Genomic DNA, 24,340 nt, shown 5'->3' with positions numbered 1-24,340 from the left:
CACAGATAAATATTAACATTATACTACAAATATATGTCAACATACGCCTGTGTTTAAGGAAATCTCACCCTGTTTAACTCCTCATGCTATCTGCTCAGCGGTTGGCCTATTCATGCAAAACAGCATGGAGTCCCTCAGAGGCCTACTTTTCTGTCTTTTTTTCACATTTAAATATAAATACAGACAGGAAATACATTGTTTTTTGTCTGTATTTATCTGTAAAAATCAGTAAAAACTGAGAGCCTTAATCATGGTGTACAGGAGCGTCGCCGTGCACTGCGAGAAAGTGTACGACCAGGGGGTGGCACAGGTGCAGTAAGTGAGTCACTTTAGGGTTTAAGGATCTGGAGAGAGGATCAAGCTTTACATTGGAGTTTTTAGAGTATATACCTAGATGGGAAGCAGCAGATCACCAAGTCTAGTAGTGTGCAGGGGCAGTTCACTCTCTTGTGCAAGTTTTTTTTTGGGGGCGGTGGTATTTCCAACATTAGGCTTGGGGAGTGGAGGTCTTGGAAGGTCCATTAAAAAGGTGAGTAAGATAAGACTCCTCCTGAAGAGATGTTGTCAGACAGAATACTTTCTAATATTGGTGTATTCATCGTCAAAGGTGCAAAATGCTATTCTGCTATTTATTTCATTTTTTTGTTGCAAATGTGACTTTGCAACTTACTTCAATACTGTACCTGCAAAAGAGTTCATTTTAATTGGCCTTACAGCCACCTTCTAGGATTTTTGAAGATTTTATTTCTCCTGCAATACAAGAGGAAACCTTGCACATTTTGAAGGTTAAGGATATATTTAAAAAAAAAACCTTCTAATGATGGTTGAAGAGAGAGTGTGGAAAAGGTGTTTGATACTTGGTTAATGTTTTAAGGTTGGCTTTTGCTGACCGGTCAATACACTGTTAATCAATTTTGCATCTGGTCCCTCATACTCTGCATCATTGGGCCAACTAAATTACTCTTATGCCCATTTATTCTTCTGTTAGATGGCCAGCTGGTTACAGGCCAGTTCTGTACCATTTGTTCTGCACCAAGTGATATTTTAGGCAGGTTGAACTGTTCACCTGAGGAATCTGAAGGCTCTCAAGATGTAAATTTATTTTGTAATTTTTTTTTCCAGAGGGTGGCGGGTGCTCTGATGCCCCGGAGACGGAAGGAACGGATTTGGTGGGCGGCAAAGACGGTGTTCCCGACGAGAAGGCGGTGACGACCCCTCTCGTGGTTCCTTTGGGGTCTGTGAAGATCCCGATCCCAGAGCGGGAAACATGGACGCGACAGATGGATTTCATTATGTCTTGTGTTGGATTTGCGGTGGGCCTTGGAAATGTGTGGAGGTTTCCGTACCTCTGCTACAAGAATGGAGGAGGTAAGGAGGATTTTGGCCATCGTAGACTGTCGTACATAGTTGTTATGTGTATGTATATTTGTTTTTATGTGTATATGTGTGTATACATATATATGTAATTCCGTTCAGCACTTTTTGCTGTAGCACTGCCTGAAGAAGTCCATGGAAAATGCATGGGGATTTTGTGTTTTGGGACCCCCCTTTTTTCTCAGTCTCCGCTTCACAGACCACCCGAAACTTTCCATGCACAAACTAGTCAAAGTAGCACTTTTTTGGAAAGTTTTATGGAAATTTGTCCAAGTTATTAGCATCACAAAAAGAAGCATTTCCTATGATACCGCTGACCTAATTACAACTACCCATTGGGGACTGCCATTGGGTAATATATATAAAATATTACAAACACAAGTGAAATCGGCATACACAAACAATACACACAGCCCTCTAAGGTTAGGACTCAATAGGTGACATTCAGGCTAGGCCCCACCGGCAGTCTGAGTCTCGGGAGTCCCACTCCAACGCTGTTAGAAAAGTCAAAGTGTTCAAGAGCTGAAGCTCGTATCTGGCAAACCAGGTCCCCGAGGCCTTCTGGCTCTTTGATCAGTCTTACCCGCACCAGCACGGTTTGCCTGACTGGAGTCTCAAAGAGCGTCTCTAGCAGGTACAGTGGCGCAGCGAGTTCCTCGTTGGCTGCTGGTTACGGTTCTCATTTGGTGCTTGGGCCCGCAAGGATCACACAACACCTTCTATTCCCCTACCAGGCTACAATACTTTTCTTGTCCGGTGGCCCCACTCTGCAGTACAGAGTTACCACAACTGCTCCTCACTCCGGCTAGGGCCTCATCGGGACAGCAGTCGGCTCCTCTTCATCACAGCCCTCTATGGCATACAGGGTTTCTGACTTACACGCCACACGCAGCAATGGCCTGATTGGTGCAGCTTACGTCTGGCGGCACCCCAGATCACCGACCTGAACACTGCACACGGGCAACGGCCTGATTGGTACAGCAAACTTCACAGTAGCCCATCTGACATATGGGGCCGTCAAGTCGCAGACCACACACTGGTGATGGCCTGATTGGCACGATGGTGATGCTGACCGTGGCTACTTTGCAGCGGACTACTCTTGCATACGGGGTCACCCACTTGAACCCGAATACAGGTAACGACCCAATCAGTGCAGCAGCAGTCTCCTCACACCTCGCTACAGCGATCCACTTGTTAGTATCCCCCACTTGTCCTCTTCCTCACAAGGCTCACTGGTTTTGGCAGGTATTGGGGCTCCAGGCTCCAGGGGCTCGGGGTCTTAGATACCGTGGGTGATGTCCCCCCCACCCAGCTGGGAGGCTGGCAGCCCTAGCCTCCAGCCCTGGTCACAGGCAGACGTCTTGCAGAGCTTTTCCTCCTCGCACAGCTCAACTGGCTGCCTGACCGTTGACATTTGTGGGGGCATCGAGATTCCCTTCTTAATAGTCTGTTTCCAAGCACTAAATGTCATCTAGGGTCTGAGACTTTGATGTTTGTATTGGGGGTCTGCTTTCTTTTGAAGTGCCCCCTCCTCTGCCCTTCCTCCATTAAGCTGTCTGTCACAACAGGAGCAACTCCAAACCTGTTAGCCCCACAACCCAGGCCCTGGGGGTGACTAGAGGTCACACCCAAATGTCAGCCACAGTGATGCGTCACCAAAGGTTACCCCAGAGCCGTAGCCCTACTCTTTATAATTCTCTTATCCGCCCCATTTCACTCCCAAAATGTGTCCAAACCCTTTTTCAGTGATCTCTCTGATTCAAATTGCACCCTTTGAAATGTACTGAAGAGCCCGGCTGCCCCCTACTCCGGTGCGTCCCACCCAGCAATCCACAAATCTGTCGGGGGGGGGTATTCCTCTACTTCTTCATGCTTCTCTTTGCAGCCCATGGTTTCCTAAAATGGAACCCAGAATCTTTATCTTGTACCATTCACAGGCACACATGCAGCCTGCACGTGCATCCAACACCCACACCCACTGCACAGCACTACATACTAACTTGATGTTGGCCAGGGGTGAGTTAAGAACACAGCTGACTTTTACATGAGGGAGCGTGTAGGCCTCATTCCAGTGACAACAACAACAAACCGATCAGATTGGGGACCCACGGGAATATTTAGAGAGCTCAACTCTGGGAACATTCCCGAACTGCATACAACAAAAAAAGGGTTCCAGAGGGTCTACAGGTACAGTGAGTCAACCGTGCAAGTCACCGGAAAGCATAACAATCTACCAACTCCCCAGTCGGTTCAGAGGCCGGCGTTGGAGTACCGACGGACAGAGCGGTGCTTCACTCTACTCCTGAGCTGCTGCCAGGTGGGGTGAGGTCTTCACTTCTTACAAACCTGTGAAAAACACACGACTTGTAAGAACAAGACATGAAGTGACACCTAGAAACCTTCAGGTGATCTCTGTACCTGTCTTTACATATGTTTTTTCACTTTTCACCTATTTTAGTCTTTGCAATAGCAATATTTGTTGTTAGGTCCTGAAGAAAGCAAGGATAATTGCGTCCCATATTGCTGAAACATGTCGACCTGGTGCCACATCTAGAAAGCTATTTTTTCAACCCGTCTTGTCAAATTTTTAGACATTAGTATGGCGAGTATCACTCGAATAAAATTGTTCATTACTCCCCAATCCAATTTTAATTACACATTTTTTTATTCTTTTGTATTTAGTTTCCTTTTCTTGCACTGCACACTGTTAGTCACTATATGACTTGCCACTTACCTTTCTAAGGAAGTATAGGACCATACTATCCTCTATTCCAGTCAAAGGAACCACTTCACCATCCTGGTTACCTTTGTTCATGAGAATAGCACATCCGCATATATGGCCTAATAAAGGAATCCCAAATGATGAAGGGCGGTTCCGAGTGGTGACTGATGGGTACCTTAGACCATCTACTAGGGTGTCTTGGTTTACCATCTCATTCCAGTGACACCAGTAAAAAGGTCTGTTCACTTCTACTGATCACAACACAGAATGCGACCACCACCTCGCTCGTGCTGCTTAACTCCTGGTAAAGGCAGTGGCCTTTCACCACTATGAGGGCAGCGCGTTGGGCGCCCCTCCTGGTTTAACAAGACTGCAATCTGTGAAACAGGCCTATGTCATGCTGCACACGCATGATCTGATCTTTGAAGTTACAGACATTAAAACGTGTTTATTTGTGTGATATTAAATGGTACTTGTGTTGCACACAACTGCATCTAGTGAGACATGGTGGCACAGTAATTGTCACAGCGATTGCACGCGGACTGCAGTGTTCGTTTTTTTTTTCGGTGAACATGACGTAGCTCCTCGCGCTTAAAGGGCATGTGAGATATAAATTGTTCTCCTGCAGCTTTGTTTTGCCTGGCAGTTGTTGAGTTTAGTGTCTGAATGATGGATTGTCCTGTTTTTCATTGCACCGGACTAGTTTCAGGGTTGGCTGGCATTTTCTTGGCGGCGTTTGGGTGTCACTTTGACAAAAGTTTTTACAGCCGTCTGAAAAGTTAGATGATTTCTAGTTTCCTTAATTGGACTGGGTGGGAGTTCAACAGCCTGTGATGAAGGCCTTTGCTTTTAGTATTTCCTTTTTAGTGGATTCATCCTATAGTCATGAAATGTTAATGTTAATGTTAAAAATGATGTATAAAGCGCACGTACACCGGGTGGTTTCATGGCGCTGAAAGATGAAAGATTACTCACACAGTCTACAGAGAGGAGCATGAAAATCCCAAAATGAGCGCTCCTGGAAGGAGGTCATGGGGAGATTTACGTCTTAAACAAAATCTATTGTCTGCTTGTCCCGAAGCCAGATGTACTGCTCCACCTGGTGGTACTGAAACCATATTACAACATTAACATGCACAACAGGACCCCGGGGGTACCCTGAAGTGGGTTCTTCTGTGTAACTTACGAGTCCTGGCATCCAAGAGGTAGGCATGGGGGGGAGGCATGGGGGGGTTGCACATTCGGGTTCATTTCCTACTCCAGTTTGTAGAGCTCTTAAATACTTGAAAGTTGAAGGAAGGACTGTCATGTATGTGAAATAAATAACCATTGGAATGTACCCATGCAATAATTCCTAGTTCTAAAAAGTTTTTGCCTTGACTCTTAATATCCTTCTAGGGATCAGCAATTGGCATGCTTGTGAAGAGTTTAGGAAGCATGTCTTTCGCTGTCCGGAACATGTCTGAATTATCACATTAATGCCTAAAAATAAAAAAAAGCAACCGAACGTTAGGTTAGGTTGTAAAGCTCTCTATAGCCCTCGGGCTAATTTAGCTTAATAAAAAAAAAAAAAAATAGAAGTGTGTATGTGTGTGTGTGTATGTATGTATGTATATATATATATATATATATATATATATATATATATATATATATATATATATATATATATATATATATATATATATATACTAGCTTACGGGTAGCTGCAATCTCAGAAGAAAGGAAATTCAAATAAACTTTTTATGATAACATTCAATTTACATTGTGTCATTTTTATTGAAACTTATTCATTTTAATATAGAAAACATTTCAAAGTGTCGTTTTATTTCTATTTATTTATTCGAGCGCGTGTGAATACACGATATTTTTTGTTTTTCCGTCTGGTGCGTACACGAATAAATCAGAAGGTTTTCCGACGTGTGAGCTGGCCACTTACAGCTGTCCATGTGAGAAGCACGTATTCTCCAAACCTAGTCCACACACTTGCAGCTATTGTCCTTGTGCTTTGTTGATGGTCATTGCAAAAGCGAGTCGCACCGGAAACTGTAAACGTTTGAATTCAAATGGCATATGTGGTGGGATCATTGGAATACGTGGCAACAGTACATCTTCCCCCTTGAATTTCCCATTCAAAATTGTAGCTTCGATGACACTGTTCATCATCTTTTTCACCGAAAGTCTTGTACCGTTGCAAAGTCATGGTTGCAAATTCAGTAATCGAAAGATTGAGGGCCCTGGGGGGCCGATCTTTAAAAAAATTTTATGCCAGAAACCTTTGCGGGAGCGTACTCAACAACTTCCCAAAGTGTCATGGCGATCGGATGAATGGTGTAGTAATGCATAAAGGACAAACAGACACAGACATACATTTGTTTTTATATATAATATATATATATACACCACTACACATTATGCTGTAATATTGCTAACTTGTTCTGTATACCTGCTATATACCACCGTTTTTGCCACTTACAAGAGCTATAAGTAACATTTGTTACTACTACGCCTTCTTCCTGCTACTTTAAAGCTCCAATCCGCGTTAAATCAAGACTTCTATAATACAATATAGTTAACAACAAAGGGCCTGATTTAGATGTTGGCAGACAGTGTTAGTGCAATTTCCTTGGAGGAGTACTTTACTTCCGCCATGTTGGGCTCTTGCCCGCCACATTTAGTGATGTCCGCTGGCCCAGCCGACATCTCTTGCATTTACAGGAACCGCCGTCACGGTGGTTCCTGTAAATGCAATGAAAGTGTACCTTACACGGTGGTTCCTGTAAATGCAATGAAAGTGTACCTTTCTGGTCCATCAACGTGGCGGAACCGCACGGCACAGTTTCAATTTCTTTTTTTATTTAAAAAAATAAAACGTACTGCAGGTCTGCCGTTCTGTAAATCAGGTTGTCGGAAAGGGTACTCCATCACAACCCTTTCCAGCAACATCTAAATAAGGCAGAAAGTGCCTTTATCTTATATTATGGAAACCGTGTCCTGCCACAGCTCGTCCTATGGACCCCAATTCTCCAAAAGTATTCCTACGAGCATCACAATATGGGCGGAGCTGTATTGGTTTTGCAAAAACATTAGTTACTTTTGAATGTAAGTGCTGCAAAAGTAGCTGTGGATGGCGGAGCGCTCCATGGAGTTGGTAAAGATGGATAGTTGACGATTGTCAACACTGGGGGCAAGGAGACGGGTTTCTTACCTTAGTTGATCCCATAAACTTGGATGGAGAGTTTTCTTAGAACTGTTTAAATAGATGTTGAAGCTCCAGAATACTTTAAATTTCATCTAGGATGAATCCAATATCTTTTTACCAAATACTTTGAGTGTGGATTACATTATTCCTTATTTCCACACATTGAACATGCATTCATTCAATTTTAGGTTCTAGAAACTGCTCCTTGTGGAGGTAAGATCTACATTCCAGCAGCCCATCTCCCGATTCTAAGGTAGCCCTACGCAACTGTGATCGATCTGGGACGCGCCAAAGTCCAAGCCAGAAACCAACCGATCATTCATAATATGGAGCAGGGATCACACTCTCTTGGTTAGAAACAGGAGACATCCGAGAGTGTTAAAGTCAAAGTTATACTTCCAAACTTGAAAGTCAACATAGTACCTTTTGAAAATTTGCCAAGGAGACAACCATAATCCATTTCCAACTGAATTTGAGACCCAAGGAGAATGCATATGTTCTTTAACTTGTTAACTTTGAGACTCACAGGACTAGGAAAAAGACTTAAAGTTTGACTGTGTAGCTGAAAAAGAAACACTCTGTCGAGCACAAATTAGGTGGACTCCTGAACCTGTTCAAAGCTCTGCAAAAAAGATAAACTTTTCAGCCATTCCAACCACCGCGTACCTTGCCATTGGCCTTGAGTTGGGACTAGAGTCCCCGGGGTTTCCACTGATGGTGACAGGGGGACTTTGGATTACAGGAGAGCTACAACACAGTGGAATTTATCTTGCTTAGTGACTATAGCATTGCAAGAACATACTCCTAATTTGTAACCTCACACAATTCAACCAGGAGGAGTTTCTTCCACCATCCAGTGTCCATGTTTGCACTCTACTCATGCATGGACATTTTGTTTGTTTACACATTGCTGACCACTCTGTTCCCTCACATGGTTGTGTGATCCAAGAAACTGGTATAAACATAGCCAGGAGGTTTGGGGGAAAAAGTTCAAGGTGACTTGTATTGACCTTATAACTGACCCTAATCCCACTGGCTATGACCGGATCCCCAAGTTCCTTCTTTGCTCATAGACACACCATAAGCCCCTGAAATCCACACCCTTCTTGCTTCACAGAAGTGGTGGCAATTTTCATCAGGCCCCGCCAAACCACTTGCGTCTTCCTGGTTACCTGCCTCTTCACTGCTGCCCCTTGCCTGCCTGCAAACCACAGCTTCTCAACCCAGACTTCTAGGGAAGAGCAAAAAAAGATGAGCAACAATTGTGTGGCACAGTAAGGCTCTGGAAAGGATGAACACCCTTGGGCTACACACCCAGGAAGAAATGACACCATGTCCCTAAAAGCACCTGTCTCTTCTCTAAAGCCCACAAATTAGTAATATGTTCATCTATGTGGCAACATACCAGTAAATCCTCTTTGCATCACCCTACAAATCTGCCAATCTCCTTCCTGTCCCTTACACTCTGGCCAAACCACTCTTCAACCCTCTACCTGCCTCTGAATCCCCTCTCCGCTGCTCTGTTCTTATCCCCCTGCACTGCAAATACACCGTTCATCACCCCACACTCTGGCCTTTCCTCGCTCCATCCCGCTGGACTCCTTCCATACCCTTTTTTGCCCTCACCATCCACGTACCCCTTTGAACTGTTTCTCCAAAATGGCACTCCTGCTTTCTCTTGCACGTCTTCCTGCACTCTTACCAATCCCCTTATCAGTCCCAGAACTGCTGTAAATCCAATGTATTCCTTGCAAGCCCGCCAGCCAATGCCACTCCACTCTTTGCCACCTTGCACTCCTACCAACCCCTTCATTGCCCCTTGCATGCTTGCTAATCTGCTATCCATCATGCTACAATCCCACCAATACCATAAGCATCTCCCTGCAGTCCTGTGAGTGTTCTCATGTAGTCCCCCAAACCCCACTGTGTTATTTCCATTTCCCTCATTATACTCCTGCACATTTGCCAATTCACTCCATCCCACTGCACTCCTGCCAATCCCTTCTCCATCATAATGGACTCCTGCTAATCCCCTCTCCATCACACTGCATGTTTGCCAATCCCCTCTCCATCGCACTGCACTCCTGCCAATCCCCTCTCCAAGAAAGTGTACTCCTGCCAATCCCCTCTCCACCACACTGCACTCCTGCCAATCCCCTCTCCACCGCACTGCACTCCTGTCAATCTCCTCCCATCACACTGCGTTTGCCAATCCCCACTCCATTGCACTTCACTCCTGCCAATCCCCTCTCCATTGTACTTCACTCCTGCCAATCCTCTCTCCATTGTACTGCATTCCTGCCAATCACCTCTCCATTGCACTTCACTCCTGCCAATCCTCTCTCCATTGTACTTCACTCCTGCCAATCCTCTCTCCATTGTACTTCACTCCTGCCAATCCCCTCTCCATTGTACTGCATTCCTGCCAATCACCTCTCCATTGCACTTCACTCCTGCCAATCCCCACTCCATTGTATGCATTCCTGCCAATCCCCTCTCCATTGCACTTCACTCCTGCCAATCCCCACTCCATTGTATGCATTCCTGCCAATCACCTCTCCATTGCACTTCACTCCTGCCAATCCCCACTCCATTGTATGCATTCCTGCCAATCATCTCTCAATTGCACGTCACTCCTGCCAATCCCCTCTCCATTGTACTGTGTTCCTGCCAATCACCTCTCCATTGTACTGCATTCCTGCCAATCACCTCTCCATTGCACTTCACTCCTGCCAATCCCCTCTCCATTGCACTTCACTCCTGCCAATCCCCACTCCATTGTATGCATTCCTGCCAATCACCTCTCCATTGCACTTCACTCCTGCCAATCCCCACTCCATTGTATGCATTCCTGCCAATCACCTCTCCATTGCACTTCACTCCTGCCAATCCCCTCTCCATTGTACTGTGTTCCTGCCAATCACCTCTCCATGGTACTGCATTCCTGCAAATCCCCTCTCCATTGCACTTCACTCCTGCCAATCCCCTCTCCGTTGTACTGCATTGCTGCCAATCCCCTCTCCATTGTACTGCATTCCTGCCAATCCCCTCTCCATTGCACTTCACTCCTGCCAATCCCCTCTCCATTGTACTGTGTTCCTGCCAATCCCCTCTCCATTGCACTTCACTCCTGCCAATCCCCTCTCCATTGTACTGCATTCCTCCCAATCCCCTCTCCATTGCACTTCACTCCTGCCAATCCCCTCTCCATTGCACTTCACTCCTGCCCATCCCCTCTCCATTGTACTGCATTCCTGCCAATCCCCTCTCCATTGCACTTCACTCCTGCCAATCCCCTCTCCATTGTACTGCATTCCTGCCAATCCCCACTCCATTGTATGCATTCCTGCCAATCACCTCTCCATTGCACGTCACTCCTGCCAATCCCCTCTCCATTGTACTGCATTCCTGCCAATCCCCACTCCATTGTATGCATTCCTGCCAATCACCTCTCCATTGCACTTCACTCCTGCCAATTCCCTCTCCATTGTACTGTGTTCCTGCCAATCCCCTCTCCATTGCACTTCACTCCTGCCAATCCCCTCTCCATTGTACTGTGTTCCTGCCAATCACCTCTCCATGGTACTACATTCCTGCAAATCCCCTCTCCATTGCACTTCACTCCTGCCAATCCCCTCTCCATTGTACTGCATTCCTGCCAATCCCCTCTCCATTGTACTGCATTCCTGCCAATCCCCTCTCCATTGCACTTCACTCCTGCCAATCCCCTCTCCATTGTACTGTGTTCCTGCCAATCCCCTCTCCATTGCACTTCACTCCTGCCAATCCCCTCTCCATTGTACTGCATTCCTGCCAATCCCCTCTCCATTGCACTTCACTCCTGCCAATCCCCTCTCCATTGCACTTCACTCCTGCCAATCCCCTCTCCATTGTACTGCATTCCTGCCAATCCCCTCTCCATTGCACTTCACTCCTGCCAATCCCCTCTCCATTGTACTGCATTCCTGCCAATCCCCACTCCATTGTATGCATTCCTGCCAATCACCTCTCCATTGCACGTCACTCCTGCCAATCCCCTCTCCATTGTACTGCATTCCTGCCAATCCCCACTCCATTGTATGCATTCCTGCCAATCACCTCTCCATTGCACTTCACTCCTGCCAATTCCCTCTCCATTGTACTGTGTTCCTGCCAATCCCCTCTCCATTGCACTTCACTCCTGCCAATCCCCTCTCCATTGTACTGTGTTCCTGCCAATCACCTCTCCATGGTACTGCATTCCTGCAAATCCCCTCTCCATTGCACTTCACTCCTGCCAATCCCCTCTCCATTGTACTGCATTCCTGCCAATCCCCTCTCCATTGCACTTCACTCCTGCCAATCCCCTCTCCATTGTACTGTGTTCCTGCCAATCCCCTCTCCATTGCACTTCACTCCTGCCAATCCCCACTCCATTGTACTGCATTCCTGACAATCCCCTCTCCATTGCACGTCACTCCTGCCAATCCCCACTCCATTGTACTGCATTCTTGCCAATCATCTCTCAATTGCACGTCACTCCTGCCAATCCCCTCTCCATTGTACTGCATTCCTGCCAATTATCTCTCCATAGCACTTCACTCCTGCCAATCCCCTCTCAATTGTACTGCACTCCTGCCAATCACCTCTCCATTGCACGTCACTCCTGCCAATCCCCACTCAATTGCACTGAACTCCTGCCAATTCCCCACTCCATCGCATTGCACCCCTACCAATCCCCTCTCCAAGCAAATACACAGCTGCCAATCCCTACTCCATTGTACTGCACTCCTGCCAATCTCCTCCATCACACTGCGTTTGCCAATCCCCTCTCCATTGCACTTCACTCCTGCCAATCCTCACTCCATTGTACTGCATTCCTGCCAATCACCTTTCCATTGCACTTCAATCCTGCCAATCCCCTCTCCATTGTACTGCATTCCTGCCAATCACCTCTCCATTGTACTTCACTCCTGCCAATCCCCTCCTCATTGTACTGCATTCCTGCCAATCACCTCTCCATTGCACTTCACTCCTGCCAATCCCCTCTCCATTGTACTGCATTCCTGCCAATCCCCTCTCCATTGCACTTCACTCCTGCCAATCCCCACTCAATTGCACTGATCTCCTGCCAATCCCCACTCAATCGCACTGATCTCCTGCCAATCCTCACTTGATTGCACTGAACTCCTGCCAATCCCCATTCAATCGCATTGCACCCCTGCCAATCCCCTGTCCAAGCAAATACGCAGCTGCCAATCCCTACTCCATTGCAATGGACTTCTGCCAATCCCCTCTTCATCACACTGCATGTTTGCCAATCCCCTCTCCATCACACTGCATGTTTGCCAATCCCCTCTCCACCTCACTGCACTCCTGCCAATACCCTCTCGATCGCATTGCACTACTGTCAATCTCCTCCCATCACATTGCGTTTGCCAATCCCCACTCCAATGTACTGCATTTCTGCCAATCCCCTCTCCATTGCACTTCACTCCTGCCAATCCCCACTCCATTGTACTGCATTCCTGCCAATCACCTCTCCATTGCACGTCACTCCTGCCAATCCCCACTCCATTGTACTGCATTCCTGCCAATCATCTCTCAATTGCACGTCACTCCTGCCAATCCCCTCTCCATTGTACTGTGTTCCTGCCAATCACCTCTCCATTGTACTGCATTCCTGCCAATCACCTCTCCATTGCACTTCACTCCTGCCAATCCCCTCTCCATTGTACTGTGTTCCTGCCAATCCCCACTCCATTGTACTGCATTCCTGCCAATCCCCTCTCCATTGCACGTCACTCCTGCCAATCCCCACTCCATTGTACTGCATTCCTGCCAATCACCTCTCCATTGCACTTCACTCCTGCCAATCCCCTCTCAATTGTACTGCACTCCTGCCAATCACCTCTCCATTGCACGTCACTCCTGCCAATCCCCACTCAATTGCACTGATCTCCTGCCAATCCTCACTTGATTGCATTGAACCCCTGCCAATCCCCTCTCCAAGCCAATATACAGCTGCCAATCCCGACTCCATTGCAATGGACTTTCTGGAAGCAAGATGGCGGATGCGTCAGCATCCGAGTGAGCGGCAGACCTGTCCTCGCTGTCAAGCGCCTCATCTGCACTGGTCTATTCACGGCGCTTACCGGATCAATGACAGATTAAGGGATATGCGCCCAGACCTTCACTGCAAACATCGCCGATACCTGCAAGCTGCCTGGCGCTCGGTGGCTGATTTTGCTAGGCAGTATCTGGAGGCGGCTTTCTCAGAGTTCGGACGACGGCTGCATTGGACCCGGAGATCCCTGGCGAAACCTGGTGAAAGTACTGGCCAGACGTGTCCTGAAGGAATCTTGCAAGCACCGCCATATTGGCCACAACATCTTTTGGTGGGCCCGGGCGCTGCTGGTAGCTCATTGAAATGGGAAGAAGCGCTGGGGAGACGGCATCGGAGACGAGGACCGGTGATGGGTCCTAAACCAAAAACACGGGCGGTGACTGCAGCAGCCAGTGTTACTGGTAAGCCAGGCAGCTCTGATATTGTGCAAAATATGACTATTGATATACCAGGACCAGGACCCGTCCAGGGGGGAAACACGGTAACAACCCCGGCTCCGTCTCTGCCTGAGGCTGTCCCAATGCATTCTGGGATCTGTAGTGGCGTGATGTCTGAAAAGATACCTGGGATGTTCAAAAAAGGAAATAAAGCATCAAACAGGGAGGAGAAAAATACTGCTGAACATCTGCCACAGCCAAATCAAAACTTTTTAGAGAATATAAGCAGCAACGTAATTACTGAACCCTCTAACTGTGACTCCGGAACTAACTCTATACCGATAACTGCTGACAGTTTGCCTCTTACTCAGGGGTTCAACTCTCATTTAGATCTTGAATCGGACAATAATCTACATATTAATTCACAGGAGGAGGCCGAAATCACAGGTGATACACAGTCAGTGGATTCTGCCGGGAATTTCTATTCGATGTCAGACTTATCTACAGCATTAGAGTCAGAAAGTTTGGGTGTGGAGTCAGGGGACGATGCTAGTAATTCTAGTATAACAGGTGAGATGCAAGAAAGATCCTCCTTAGAAGAAGATGGGCTAGATAATGCTAATCCTCTTTCTGTTCGAATGGAGTGGGGGATAACTGATAACACAGTACTCAGAAGAGGGGGTGCCGGCATTGGCAGCGGGGTCTCACAATTGGAGAACGAACCTGAGAAGAATCTGGGATCCCCCGTCCTGACTACCCATGCTGAGAATACCTCACCAGTAATACCTTATTCGGCTCAGACACCGCAGACATCTGGGACTAGTCTAGATATGCTGCATCAAGTAATGCTGCAACACCGGGAAGAAACCAGAGCTGAGAATTTGCGTACACAGGCTGCAGTGCGCAAACTTCAAAATAATCTCAGAAGAGTGGTAAAAACCTGCAATGAAACATCGGCTAGAGTGCAAGAGGCTGAGGGGAGAATCTCAGCTATTGAAGATGCTATGACGCAACAGGCAGCTCAGCTTACTACGCTGGCTACCACAAAGGAGGACTTCAACTGGAAGTTAGTTGACCTAGAAAATAGGTCTAGACGCAACAATCTGCGCGTTTTGGGCATTCCCGAAGGAAATGAGGGATCTAATGTCAGGCAGTTTATCATAGAACTATTTACCGAGGCTTTTCCGGAGTTAGCCCAGTGGCAGTGGGACCGGGAGCTTCTGAGAGCTCATAGATTCCCTTTTCAGCGCAATAAAAATTCTGGGGGTGCTTCTAAGAATCAACCAAGAGCCATTCTGATATCTTTGAATAACTTCCTGGCGCGCGAAGCATTATATGACTTGGCACGACCCGATCGCAAACGGAGGGGGAAGGGTGTGGATTTCTTTGTTCGGCCAGATTTTTGCAATTTTACTGTTCAACTGCGATGGCAGCTTCGCCAACTTATTCCTTTATTCCAGGCAAAAGGCGCACAAGCCTTCCTCCTGAACCCCTCGAAGCTCAAAGTTATATTTAAGGAAAGAACCCATTTTCTTACCTCGGAGAGCGCAGCAAAAGACTTATTATCCACAATGGGTTGACTTGATATAATAGATGTCATAATATATGCTGTCTCTCGTTTATTTTTTCCATTTTCCTTTTATTATCTCTTGTGCGACTGAGAAACTGAAAATAGAGGGAGTATAACGTTCTTATTGAGCTGATCTTTAATTATCAGCCTCAATTTGGGTAGACCCTTTTTTTTCCTCCTTACTTTTTTTTCTAATTAGATGGGTGTTATGCAGATGAGAGCGCACAGCGAGACACAATATGCTTCTCAGACCATCACTTTTAGGGACTGATCAGTCCCTTTGCTTTCCTGGGATGGGGTTGGTGTTGGTGGTGGGGGTGGGAGGGGGGTTTGGGGGAGGGTGGGGTGCGGTGGAGGGGCAAGCAAGTGCAGGATTAATGTAATTTGTTACAGTTTTTGTAAATTAGATGACGATGATGTTGATATGTTTTCTGTCTTAACTCTAGATAAAGCAGGGTCCGTTGAACAAAATTGTGATATATATGAGGGGGGGAGAACTAAAACAGAAAATAATACAAAAGTAAATGGATAAATTAAGGATTTGTTCCTGGAATATTTGTGGGTTGAATAACAAGCAGAAAAGGGGTATGTGCGATCAAATTATTTATAGTATGAAAATTGATATCTTGTGTTTACAAGAAACGCATCTGAGTTGGAATAACAGGAAATGGTTTAATGATCTGGGTATGTGCCTCGTGGGCTGTACTAGCCAAGGTACTAGTACTAGGGGAGTGGCAGTACTTATCAGAAAAGGGATAGGGTCCTGCAATCGTATCAAAACTGATCAGTATGGAAGATGGGTCATATTAGAACTATACATTGATGGAAAACCCTTAACCATTTGCTCAGTCTATGGCCCAAATGTTGATGACTCTGACCTCCTCAACTTCTTAAGTATAGAACTTGCAGGATGGCCAGCTCCGCTAGTATTCTGTGGGGATTTTAATATTCATTTGGACAGAGACTTTGATTTAACATCAGAAAATCCTTATATTGGTCTAAAGAGGAAGACCTACAAAGCATTAAGAGGATTAGTCACAGAGTTTGGGTTGGTGGATGTAGGCTTCATTTCAAGAGATGGGCTACCTGGCTATACATACTACTCTGCCCCACACCTGAGATATTTCCGAGAATAATCTCGGACCATAATCCCATATTAATAGAGATCAAATATGGCTATGGTATAACCCGTGATAGAAATTCCCGGACATTTGAACGTAAACTCTTGGCAGATTCTTTGTACATTGAGCATATGACCACATGGATTAAGGAATTCTTTGATGTTAATCGTGGTACAGCTACCACCCAAATGGTCTGGGATTCTTTTAAGGCTGCAGTCCGGGGAGAAACTTTGTCATATTCCATTAACAAACAAAGGTCATCCCGAGCTAAACTTGCCACTTATTATAGGGCAGTACAAGAATGGGAAGCTAAATTAACATCTGCTATTAGCACAGCTCACGATACGGAGCATATTAAATCAAGATTGGCTACTCATAATTCCAGATTGTATGAGGTTTTTGCAAAGAAACTTGCTGAACAAGCTGCAGTATCTCGGTCGCAAATTTATGAGATGGGGGAAATGACAGGGAGGATATTGGCTAAGAGACTTAGGCTGCAGGAAACATTTAATAATGTAAAGGAGATCCAGGATGATTCGGGTCAGATATATAGCCAACCTAAGGACATTCTGGAGATCTTTCGTTTATTTTACAGTAAACTTTACACGGAGGAAGATACATCATATTCTTCAGAAACAGTACTAAATTTCTGCGGGGAGGATAACATCTCAAAACTAACTGATACTCAAGCCATAGCTTTAGAGGCTGTAATTTCATGGGAGGAAATAGAAACAGCTATTCTTTCCCTGGCCACCGGGAAAGCTACGGGGCCAGATGGCATACCCTTAGAATTTTATAGAGTCTTTAGAACTCTCCTGAAACAAGATCTTCTACAAACATGTATAGAAGCGCAAATTGGGGTAGCACCTCCCTCATGGAGCCACTCTACAATTATGGCATTTTTAAAGAAAGACAAACCACCTCTTCTCCCCTCGTCGTTTAGACCGATATCGCTTATAAATGCGGATAGCAAAATATTTTCGAAGATTATAGCCTCTCGTATATCGGGGGTAATTTCTAAAATAGTCTCGCCGGTTCAGCATGGTTTCATTCCTGGTCGGGACACTTCAGATCATGTTAGGCGTGTAATTACTTTAATGGATAGAGCTGAGGCGACGAGCAGTGACCTTGGTATTACCCTGTTGGATGCCGAGAAGGCATTCGACAGGGTAGCCTGGCCATATCTGTGGGAAATGCTAGAAATTAAAGGCTTTGGTCCCCGGATCATTTCGGCCATAAAAGCGCTATATGCATCACCCACATCCTATATAAAACTTGGTTCAAAAAAATCAGATGCTTTTTCTATTTCTAGAGGCACCCGTCAGGGTTGCCCTGCTTCTCCACTCCTGTTTGCCCTTTATTTAGATATTTTTTTAAATAAATTGAATTCAGCAACGGGAATCCCACCTGTCTCAGTAGCGAATTTGAATTATAGAGCACTCGCATACGCCGACGACATAGTGGTGCTTACAACCAGTCTTCAGGAAGCTTTGCCAGTAATAGAAGATCTCGCTACTCGCTTTGGTGCCTTTTCCGGTTATAAGCTGAATATAGCCAAGACCCAAAATGTATTTGTAGGTCAGACACCTCCCTTATCGATCCCATTGGTTCCAATAGCGACGTATTTGGGTATCAAAATTACCTTTCCTATATCATGCATCCCAGCTATGAACTTTAACCCAATTTTTCAAAAAGCAAATGCTACACTTGAACGGATTGATCATTTTCATTTATCCTTACTTGGCCAAAATAATGTTTTGAAAATGACAATACTTCCTAAGTTTCTTTATATGTTTCGCTCTATACCACTTGAGTTTCCCCTGATGTTCTTTAAACAATTGGAAAGGATGACATCTAGGTTTATATGGAGCTATAAAAAACCTCGAAGATCCTATAAAAAGATGGTTTTACCCAAAGCTAGGGGGGGATGGGATATCTCGTACTTCCTGTATTATTATGTCGCGTCTGTCTTACAGTTCATTTCCCCCTTGATCATTGGTGAAAAAGTAAGGATCCCACAGAGTCAATCTCCCTCCATCTACGAACTTATATTGGGTGAAGATTGTCGTGGATGCTTCCTGAAAAATATAGAGCCAAGTTACTACAAGAAAACTAAATTCAAGACGTTGAAAGCAGCCTTTGGAGTATGGAAGATAGTTAGGCAACTCCTGGGAATTAGGAAACTCTCGATATATACACCCTTCACTGCTTATAAAATATTTCCATCTGTGTTTCAAGATCTAGCAATGGTTCGGTGGCGAAACAAAGGAATACAAGGGGTGAATGATATATGGCAGAATAATCGGCTACTTACTTTCCGGGAGCTTACAACCAGATATAATTTTTCAAATCAGGATTATTTTAAATATTTACAGATACATAGTTTTTTTAATTCCTTGTCACCTGTGGAAGTATCTGGTATTACTAGGATTTCATTGATTGATGATCTGTTTACCAAAAAAAGGATTGGACATTATTACAGAGCTCTTCAGATTTTATGCACTGACGACTTAGAAACTTATGCTGTAGGATGGGCTGAGAAGTTAGGAGTGGAAACTATTTGTTTTGAGGAATCAATCACACTAGCTAACACTGTGTTGGTCACTGGCAGAGCTCGTACACAGCACTACATGGCTTTATTTGACCTTTATTATACACCTCTAAAAGTCTCAAAATGGGGTGCGACGGTGGGTATAACCTGTAATAGGTGTGGGTGCCATGTTGCTGATTCACTGCATATGTTTTTTACATGTCCATCGCTAGCTCCGTTTATAAAGGCAATTCAGACCTTCTTGATTACAGTGCTAGGTTATCCCCTCAATTTAACGGGGGAATATGTCTTAATTGGAGTAACTGCTGAAGTCCTACCAGAGGGGCATAAAGGGCTTATATTTATATCTATGGCTATATTGAGAGCTTGTATTACTCAAGAATGGATTAGCTCCTCCCCCCTCCATTCGAAGCATGGAGAGCATGCCTATTAGCTGCGTATAATATAGAGGAAGCTATATATAGTACAAAGGGTAAAAAGAAAAGATCGCTGGGAACGAGGATCTGGGACCCAGTTCGGCAATGGATCCAGGGGGAGCTGACTTGATAATTATATGTTGCTACTGTATTTACTATCTGATAAACTTGAATGGGATTTATTCTGTGTTTACTGATGGTAGACTGGGCCTTTTTCTTTCCCTTTTTTTTTTTTCTCTCCCCCTTGCCTGTTAGTGTTTTCGGCAACTGTATGTATATAAATGCTGATCTGAGAGATCATTATTAATACGTTAATCCTGCTTTGCTTGCAAAAAATGAATGTAAAAATGATAATAAAAAGATAAAAAAAAAAAAAAAGCAATGGACTTCTGCCAATCCCCTCTGCATCACACTGCATGTTTGCCAATCCCCTCTCCATCACACTGCATGTTTGCCAATCCCCTCTCCAAGCAAGTGCACACTTGCCAATCCCCACTCCATCGTGCTGCACTTCTGCCAATCCCCTCTGCATCACACTGCATGTTTGCCAATCCCCTCTCCATCACACTGCATGTTTGCCAATCCCCTCTCCATCACACTGCATGTTTGCCAATCCCCTCTCCATCACACTGCACTCCTGCCAATCCCCTCTCCAAGCAAGTGCACTCCTGCCAATCCCCTCTCCTTTCCATTGAGGCCCATTCATTAACAAACTCTCCCGCTCAAGATACCACACTCACAATTCTGCTTGTGAATGTGGACATGAATCCTACATTGCAAGAAACAATCTACGTGCTCTGTTGATCTCAAAAGCGGATTTAGCCCAATCCCACCTCCACGATATCCAACCTACTCCTTTCGGGTGGTTCCTTCACACCGAGCCGAAATGCGCCTATAAGCATGTGTTTATTAAGGAGTTGTATGCACTGTTATCACTATCAGCTGAGAGTCCCTGGGAATGGAGTGAGAGGTTCATACACTGCCTGTGCAGAGGACGGTCAAATCAAAAGAAGCCTCGGGTCACATCTTTGTCCTCTCTGCCCTCCCAGTCTGTGGCTTAGGAACATGGGGAAGAGGGGCACAGACAGGGCAGAGGAATAAAACATGGAGGCACAAAGTGGCACATGTTAGAGGTAAACTTCAATTGGCTTTTAACCCCTCCCATGCTCATGACGCGCCACGGTGGTCGTGGGCTCATGACGAATTCAGCTCCTCATAACGGCCAGAACGCTCGCACGCGGGGCTAATTCCCCTGCTGTGCTGAACGTTCTGAAGAAACGGGTGTGGCCATGACTATCTCAACTCGTCATGAGCACACGGCCACCGGGGCTCATGATGAGCTGAGCTTGTCATGAGCACCGGGGCGCTGGCCGCGCCCCCACGCCCCCCAGCTCAGCGGGGGAATAACCCAGCAGGCAAGGGGTTAAATTGTTGATCGGATTGCAGGTGTGACATGGAGGGTGCGAGTGGAGGCAATGGGGAGGTCTGTGCAGACTGCAAGCAACGTGCAGAGTTTGGCATCTCCGAGCCACACCCGTTTCGAGGGTTGCACTTTTTTAAATGCCCATGACTTCAGCTAACACAACTATGAAAAAGAACATGCCGTCAAACTTGTCGAGGTCAGCTCGTCATGAGCTACGGCGCTCCGGTGCATATGACGAGCTGAGCTCGTCATGACTGCGCTCGTCCCGTGGAACGCTCACACGCTGGGCTGATTCCCCTGCTGTGCTGAACGTTCCATGGGAACGGGTGTGGCCATGACGAGCTCAGCTCGTCATTCGCAACCGGAGCGCCATAGGTCATTACGAGCTGACCTCGTCATGAGCACCGCGCCGCTGTACGTGCCCCCCCCCCATCGCCCCACAGCACAGCAGGGGAAACAGCCCTGCACGGAAGGGGTTAAACACCACAGGTAGCCAAGAACACCTCTGCACCCGAGCCAGGTAGATTGGATATGCCTGGAGACTCCTGGTCCAGGGCCAGCTCCTTGCTTAAGTTCCACAGGGTTTTCTCAACTCGCCCCTCAAGTACTTTTTGAAAGGTAGCCTTTCCAATACCGTGAGCCTGATTGACAGCTCGTTTGACACCTAAAGTGCACCTCTGCACCCCGCTCCCCTGAGCCAGGTAAAAATATGCTAGCTGTAGAGAACTGGTCTAGGGACTCACAAGACCTTAATTCTGAGAGGGTTCCGTTGAACTCACTCTCTAAGTAACCAATTGCATATATGTGTCTTTCCCATTGACCCCAACATTCTTTTCACATTGAAAAGTACTGCTTTATTAAATGCTTTAAAATTGATAACTCTGGTTATATTGTATTGTTTTTGTTTTGGTGTCTAAAAATATATAACATTCAGAGATATTTTTATAAATTGATGACAGATTTCTCTCGAGTCGTGTCAATTTCTTATCGTCCATGCTGATGTGAAATGCTTGACGCATGTCCCTCTAAGTAGTCTGTCTGCTCTTTGCCACTCGACCAGGACTGAGAGAAGGTGTACTGAGCGAGTACCCGAGGTCTATCTTGGTGTATTGTGTTAGTATTACATTGTAAGGCACCCCTGGCATACCACGTATTACTTTCACCTTGAAACGCCAACCCTACCATGAACCCACACATCCTTCGAGTAATCCGATTTGAAGCCCCTTTTCCTCATTCTTACAGCAATCTTATCGATAACCTTTCCCCAAAACTGGCCACTATCCTCAATCGCATTCTCCCATCACTAATTTCAACTTTAACCACTTAATGTTCCTCCTTCTTTGTCTCATTTGCCATTCTTTTTCACTTTACTTGTGTCTTCATGTACCTTTTATCTTCTATTTCTCTTTGCCGCTATTCCTCTTTTAGTCGGCTTTTTTTCACTCTCCCTCTCAATTTTCTTACGCAACCTCCTCCACCCCCCACCGAGCCAGTTTAACAGCCTTCAGCCTCCAGCACCTTCCTTGAAGCATAGATGCAAGCATCAGTCATTGCTCATTCCAAGAATGACCTTCTCTGAGGCTCTAGTCTTCCAGGAGATGCTGCCTTCAGAGCCCTAAAGATGTTTCCTGGACGCTGCCATCACTTAGCCTCAGCATCAAGGAATGAAGGGCATCTCATCCCGCCGCTCTTAAGACTGAGAGACCACCAAGCAATCCCTTGTCACATCACCGGGTAGACCCCCCCCCCCGCAGAAGACAACTGAACTGTGCATAGGTTACTCTAAAAACCAAAATGTGTTTTCCTTGTGGAGAAGTGTGGCTCAATGGTTAGAGCGGCAGACCCTGATGCAGAGGTCTGGCCCGGACCAGGGTTCAATTCCTGCCTCAGCGGCTCTTGGACTCAATTTCCCCGGACCTGATAATTCTCGCCTCGGTGCCTATTCTAATCATGGGTCCCACTCTGCAACTCTGGGCAATAGCTTGCTTAATCTCCACAACGGCCCCAGCAGCGCTTGGATGCCTGGCTTCATTCACCCTAGGGGTGCCCAGGAGTGGACATTTCACAGGAAAGATAGGAAGGGTTCCACAGCGGTATGAATACAGCGCTACGAGACCTCTGGGTAGAAGTGTGCTATATAAATACAAACACATTTACATTTACATATACGCTAGGGGCACCCACCCCATAGCTAGTTCTCCTTGATACATACATATTACACCCGAGGAAGTGAACTGGCGCCGGTACCTTTCCTCTCTCTCCCTTTGATATTTATTATTATTCTAAAACTTTCTCATGGATAAGCGTCAGCCCTCTTGGTGCTCGAGAGGCTGCCACACCACATGGTAGCGCCATTTCAGGTATCCTATCCAATATACTACTCTGTGCTAACCAGACCATCAAACACCCAACCGTAGCTCCCTGGTACAAACCTGAGCAACAGCAGAGTGAAAGAAAAACCAAAAAGCAATGGGATAAATCCTAGGCAGCTGCAGAATTCAGCTCCATGAAACTGCAAAAGACGACCAATCACATGAGTGACACGACTCGGACACTGTGTGGCAGCGAGGAGCTTGTTAAAGCTGTATACTACTGGACTCTACCCTAGTTCCCTCTCTTCAATATCATCCTACTGGAAAATGGCCTGCAACAAGCATCTGTTTAATCTTGAACAATTGCTATTGGAGGCATACCTTCACGGAATATCTAACCCGTCCACCATTCTGTCCTTGGACCCAATGGCGTTCAAATGACCCCTCCCCTTAGCATCAAAATATCTCCTCAAAGAGACACAATCCTCAACACAAAGAAACTCATCCTTGGCTTCTGATGACTCTTGACCTCCAAAACAGCCCCCAGCCTGCCCTGCCTGGAGAAACCCCATCAGGACGATGCCTTATGAGGCCACTGGGTTCCAATCGGATAACCTTCCTAACTAGGAAATTAGTCGGCAGGGCAATTGCCTTACAGGTCCAAGCCCCATTCAATCGACACCTGATCCGATGTGGCCTTCGTCCTAGATGCAACACAGAAACTGGCCCAACACGGATGTCTGCCTGCGGAGATTGGATAAATGAGACCACTGCCTTCTCCCTACAAGGAACTTTCAGCCCCATCGATCACCGTGTTCTCCTCACCTTCATACTGTCCACACCACCATCGTCCCACACACGTCTCTGTTGATTCACTTGATATCAACCATACACAGCGTTCTTAAGACCGCACCATCACCCCACACGCGCAACAATCGCACTGTCCTATGTTGATTCACTTGATCTCAAACATACAGAGTTCTAAATACCGCGCCAACATCACCCCACACATGCAATGATCACAAAGTTCTGAGTTGATTCACTTGAATTTAGCCATACGTAGAGTTCCAAAGACCACACCAATGAACCGTCCTCTGCCAGTCTCCGCAAGAGTCCCTCAGGGATCCATACTGATCCGTGTGAGCTTTAACACCTATAGGAAGCTC

The 24,340-nt window shown here is 46.1% G+C and overlaps 1 protein-coding gene across 2 annotated transcripts in view; it reads left to right on the top strand.

Moving 5' to 3' along the window:
• The window catches only part of LOC144782448 (sodium- and chloride-dependent creatine transporter 1-like), a 338,796-nt gene that overhangs the window by 149,472 nt on the left and 164,984 nt on the right, over positions 1-24,340 (top strand). For both annotated transcript variants that reach the window (XM_078661813.1, XM_078661814.1), the window contains exon 2: positions 1,123-1,368. In XM_078661813.1, coding sequence (XP_078517939.1) covers positions 1,123-1,368 — 246 coding nt within the window. The remainder of the gene's footprint in view (positions 1-1,122; positions 1,369-24,340) is intronic.

The sequence above is a fragment of the Lissotriton helveticus genome, chromosome 9 (genome assembly GCF_964261635.1).
Source record: "Lissotriton helveticus chromosome 9, aLisHel1.1, whole genome shotgun sequence".
Taxonomy (NCBI): domain Eukaryota; kingdom Metazoa; phylum Chordata; class Amphibia; order Caudata; family Salamandridae; genus Lissotriton; species Lissotriton helveticus.
This window is presented reverse-complemented; position numbering and strand designations above follow the sequence as displayed.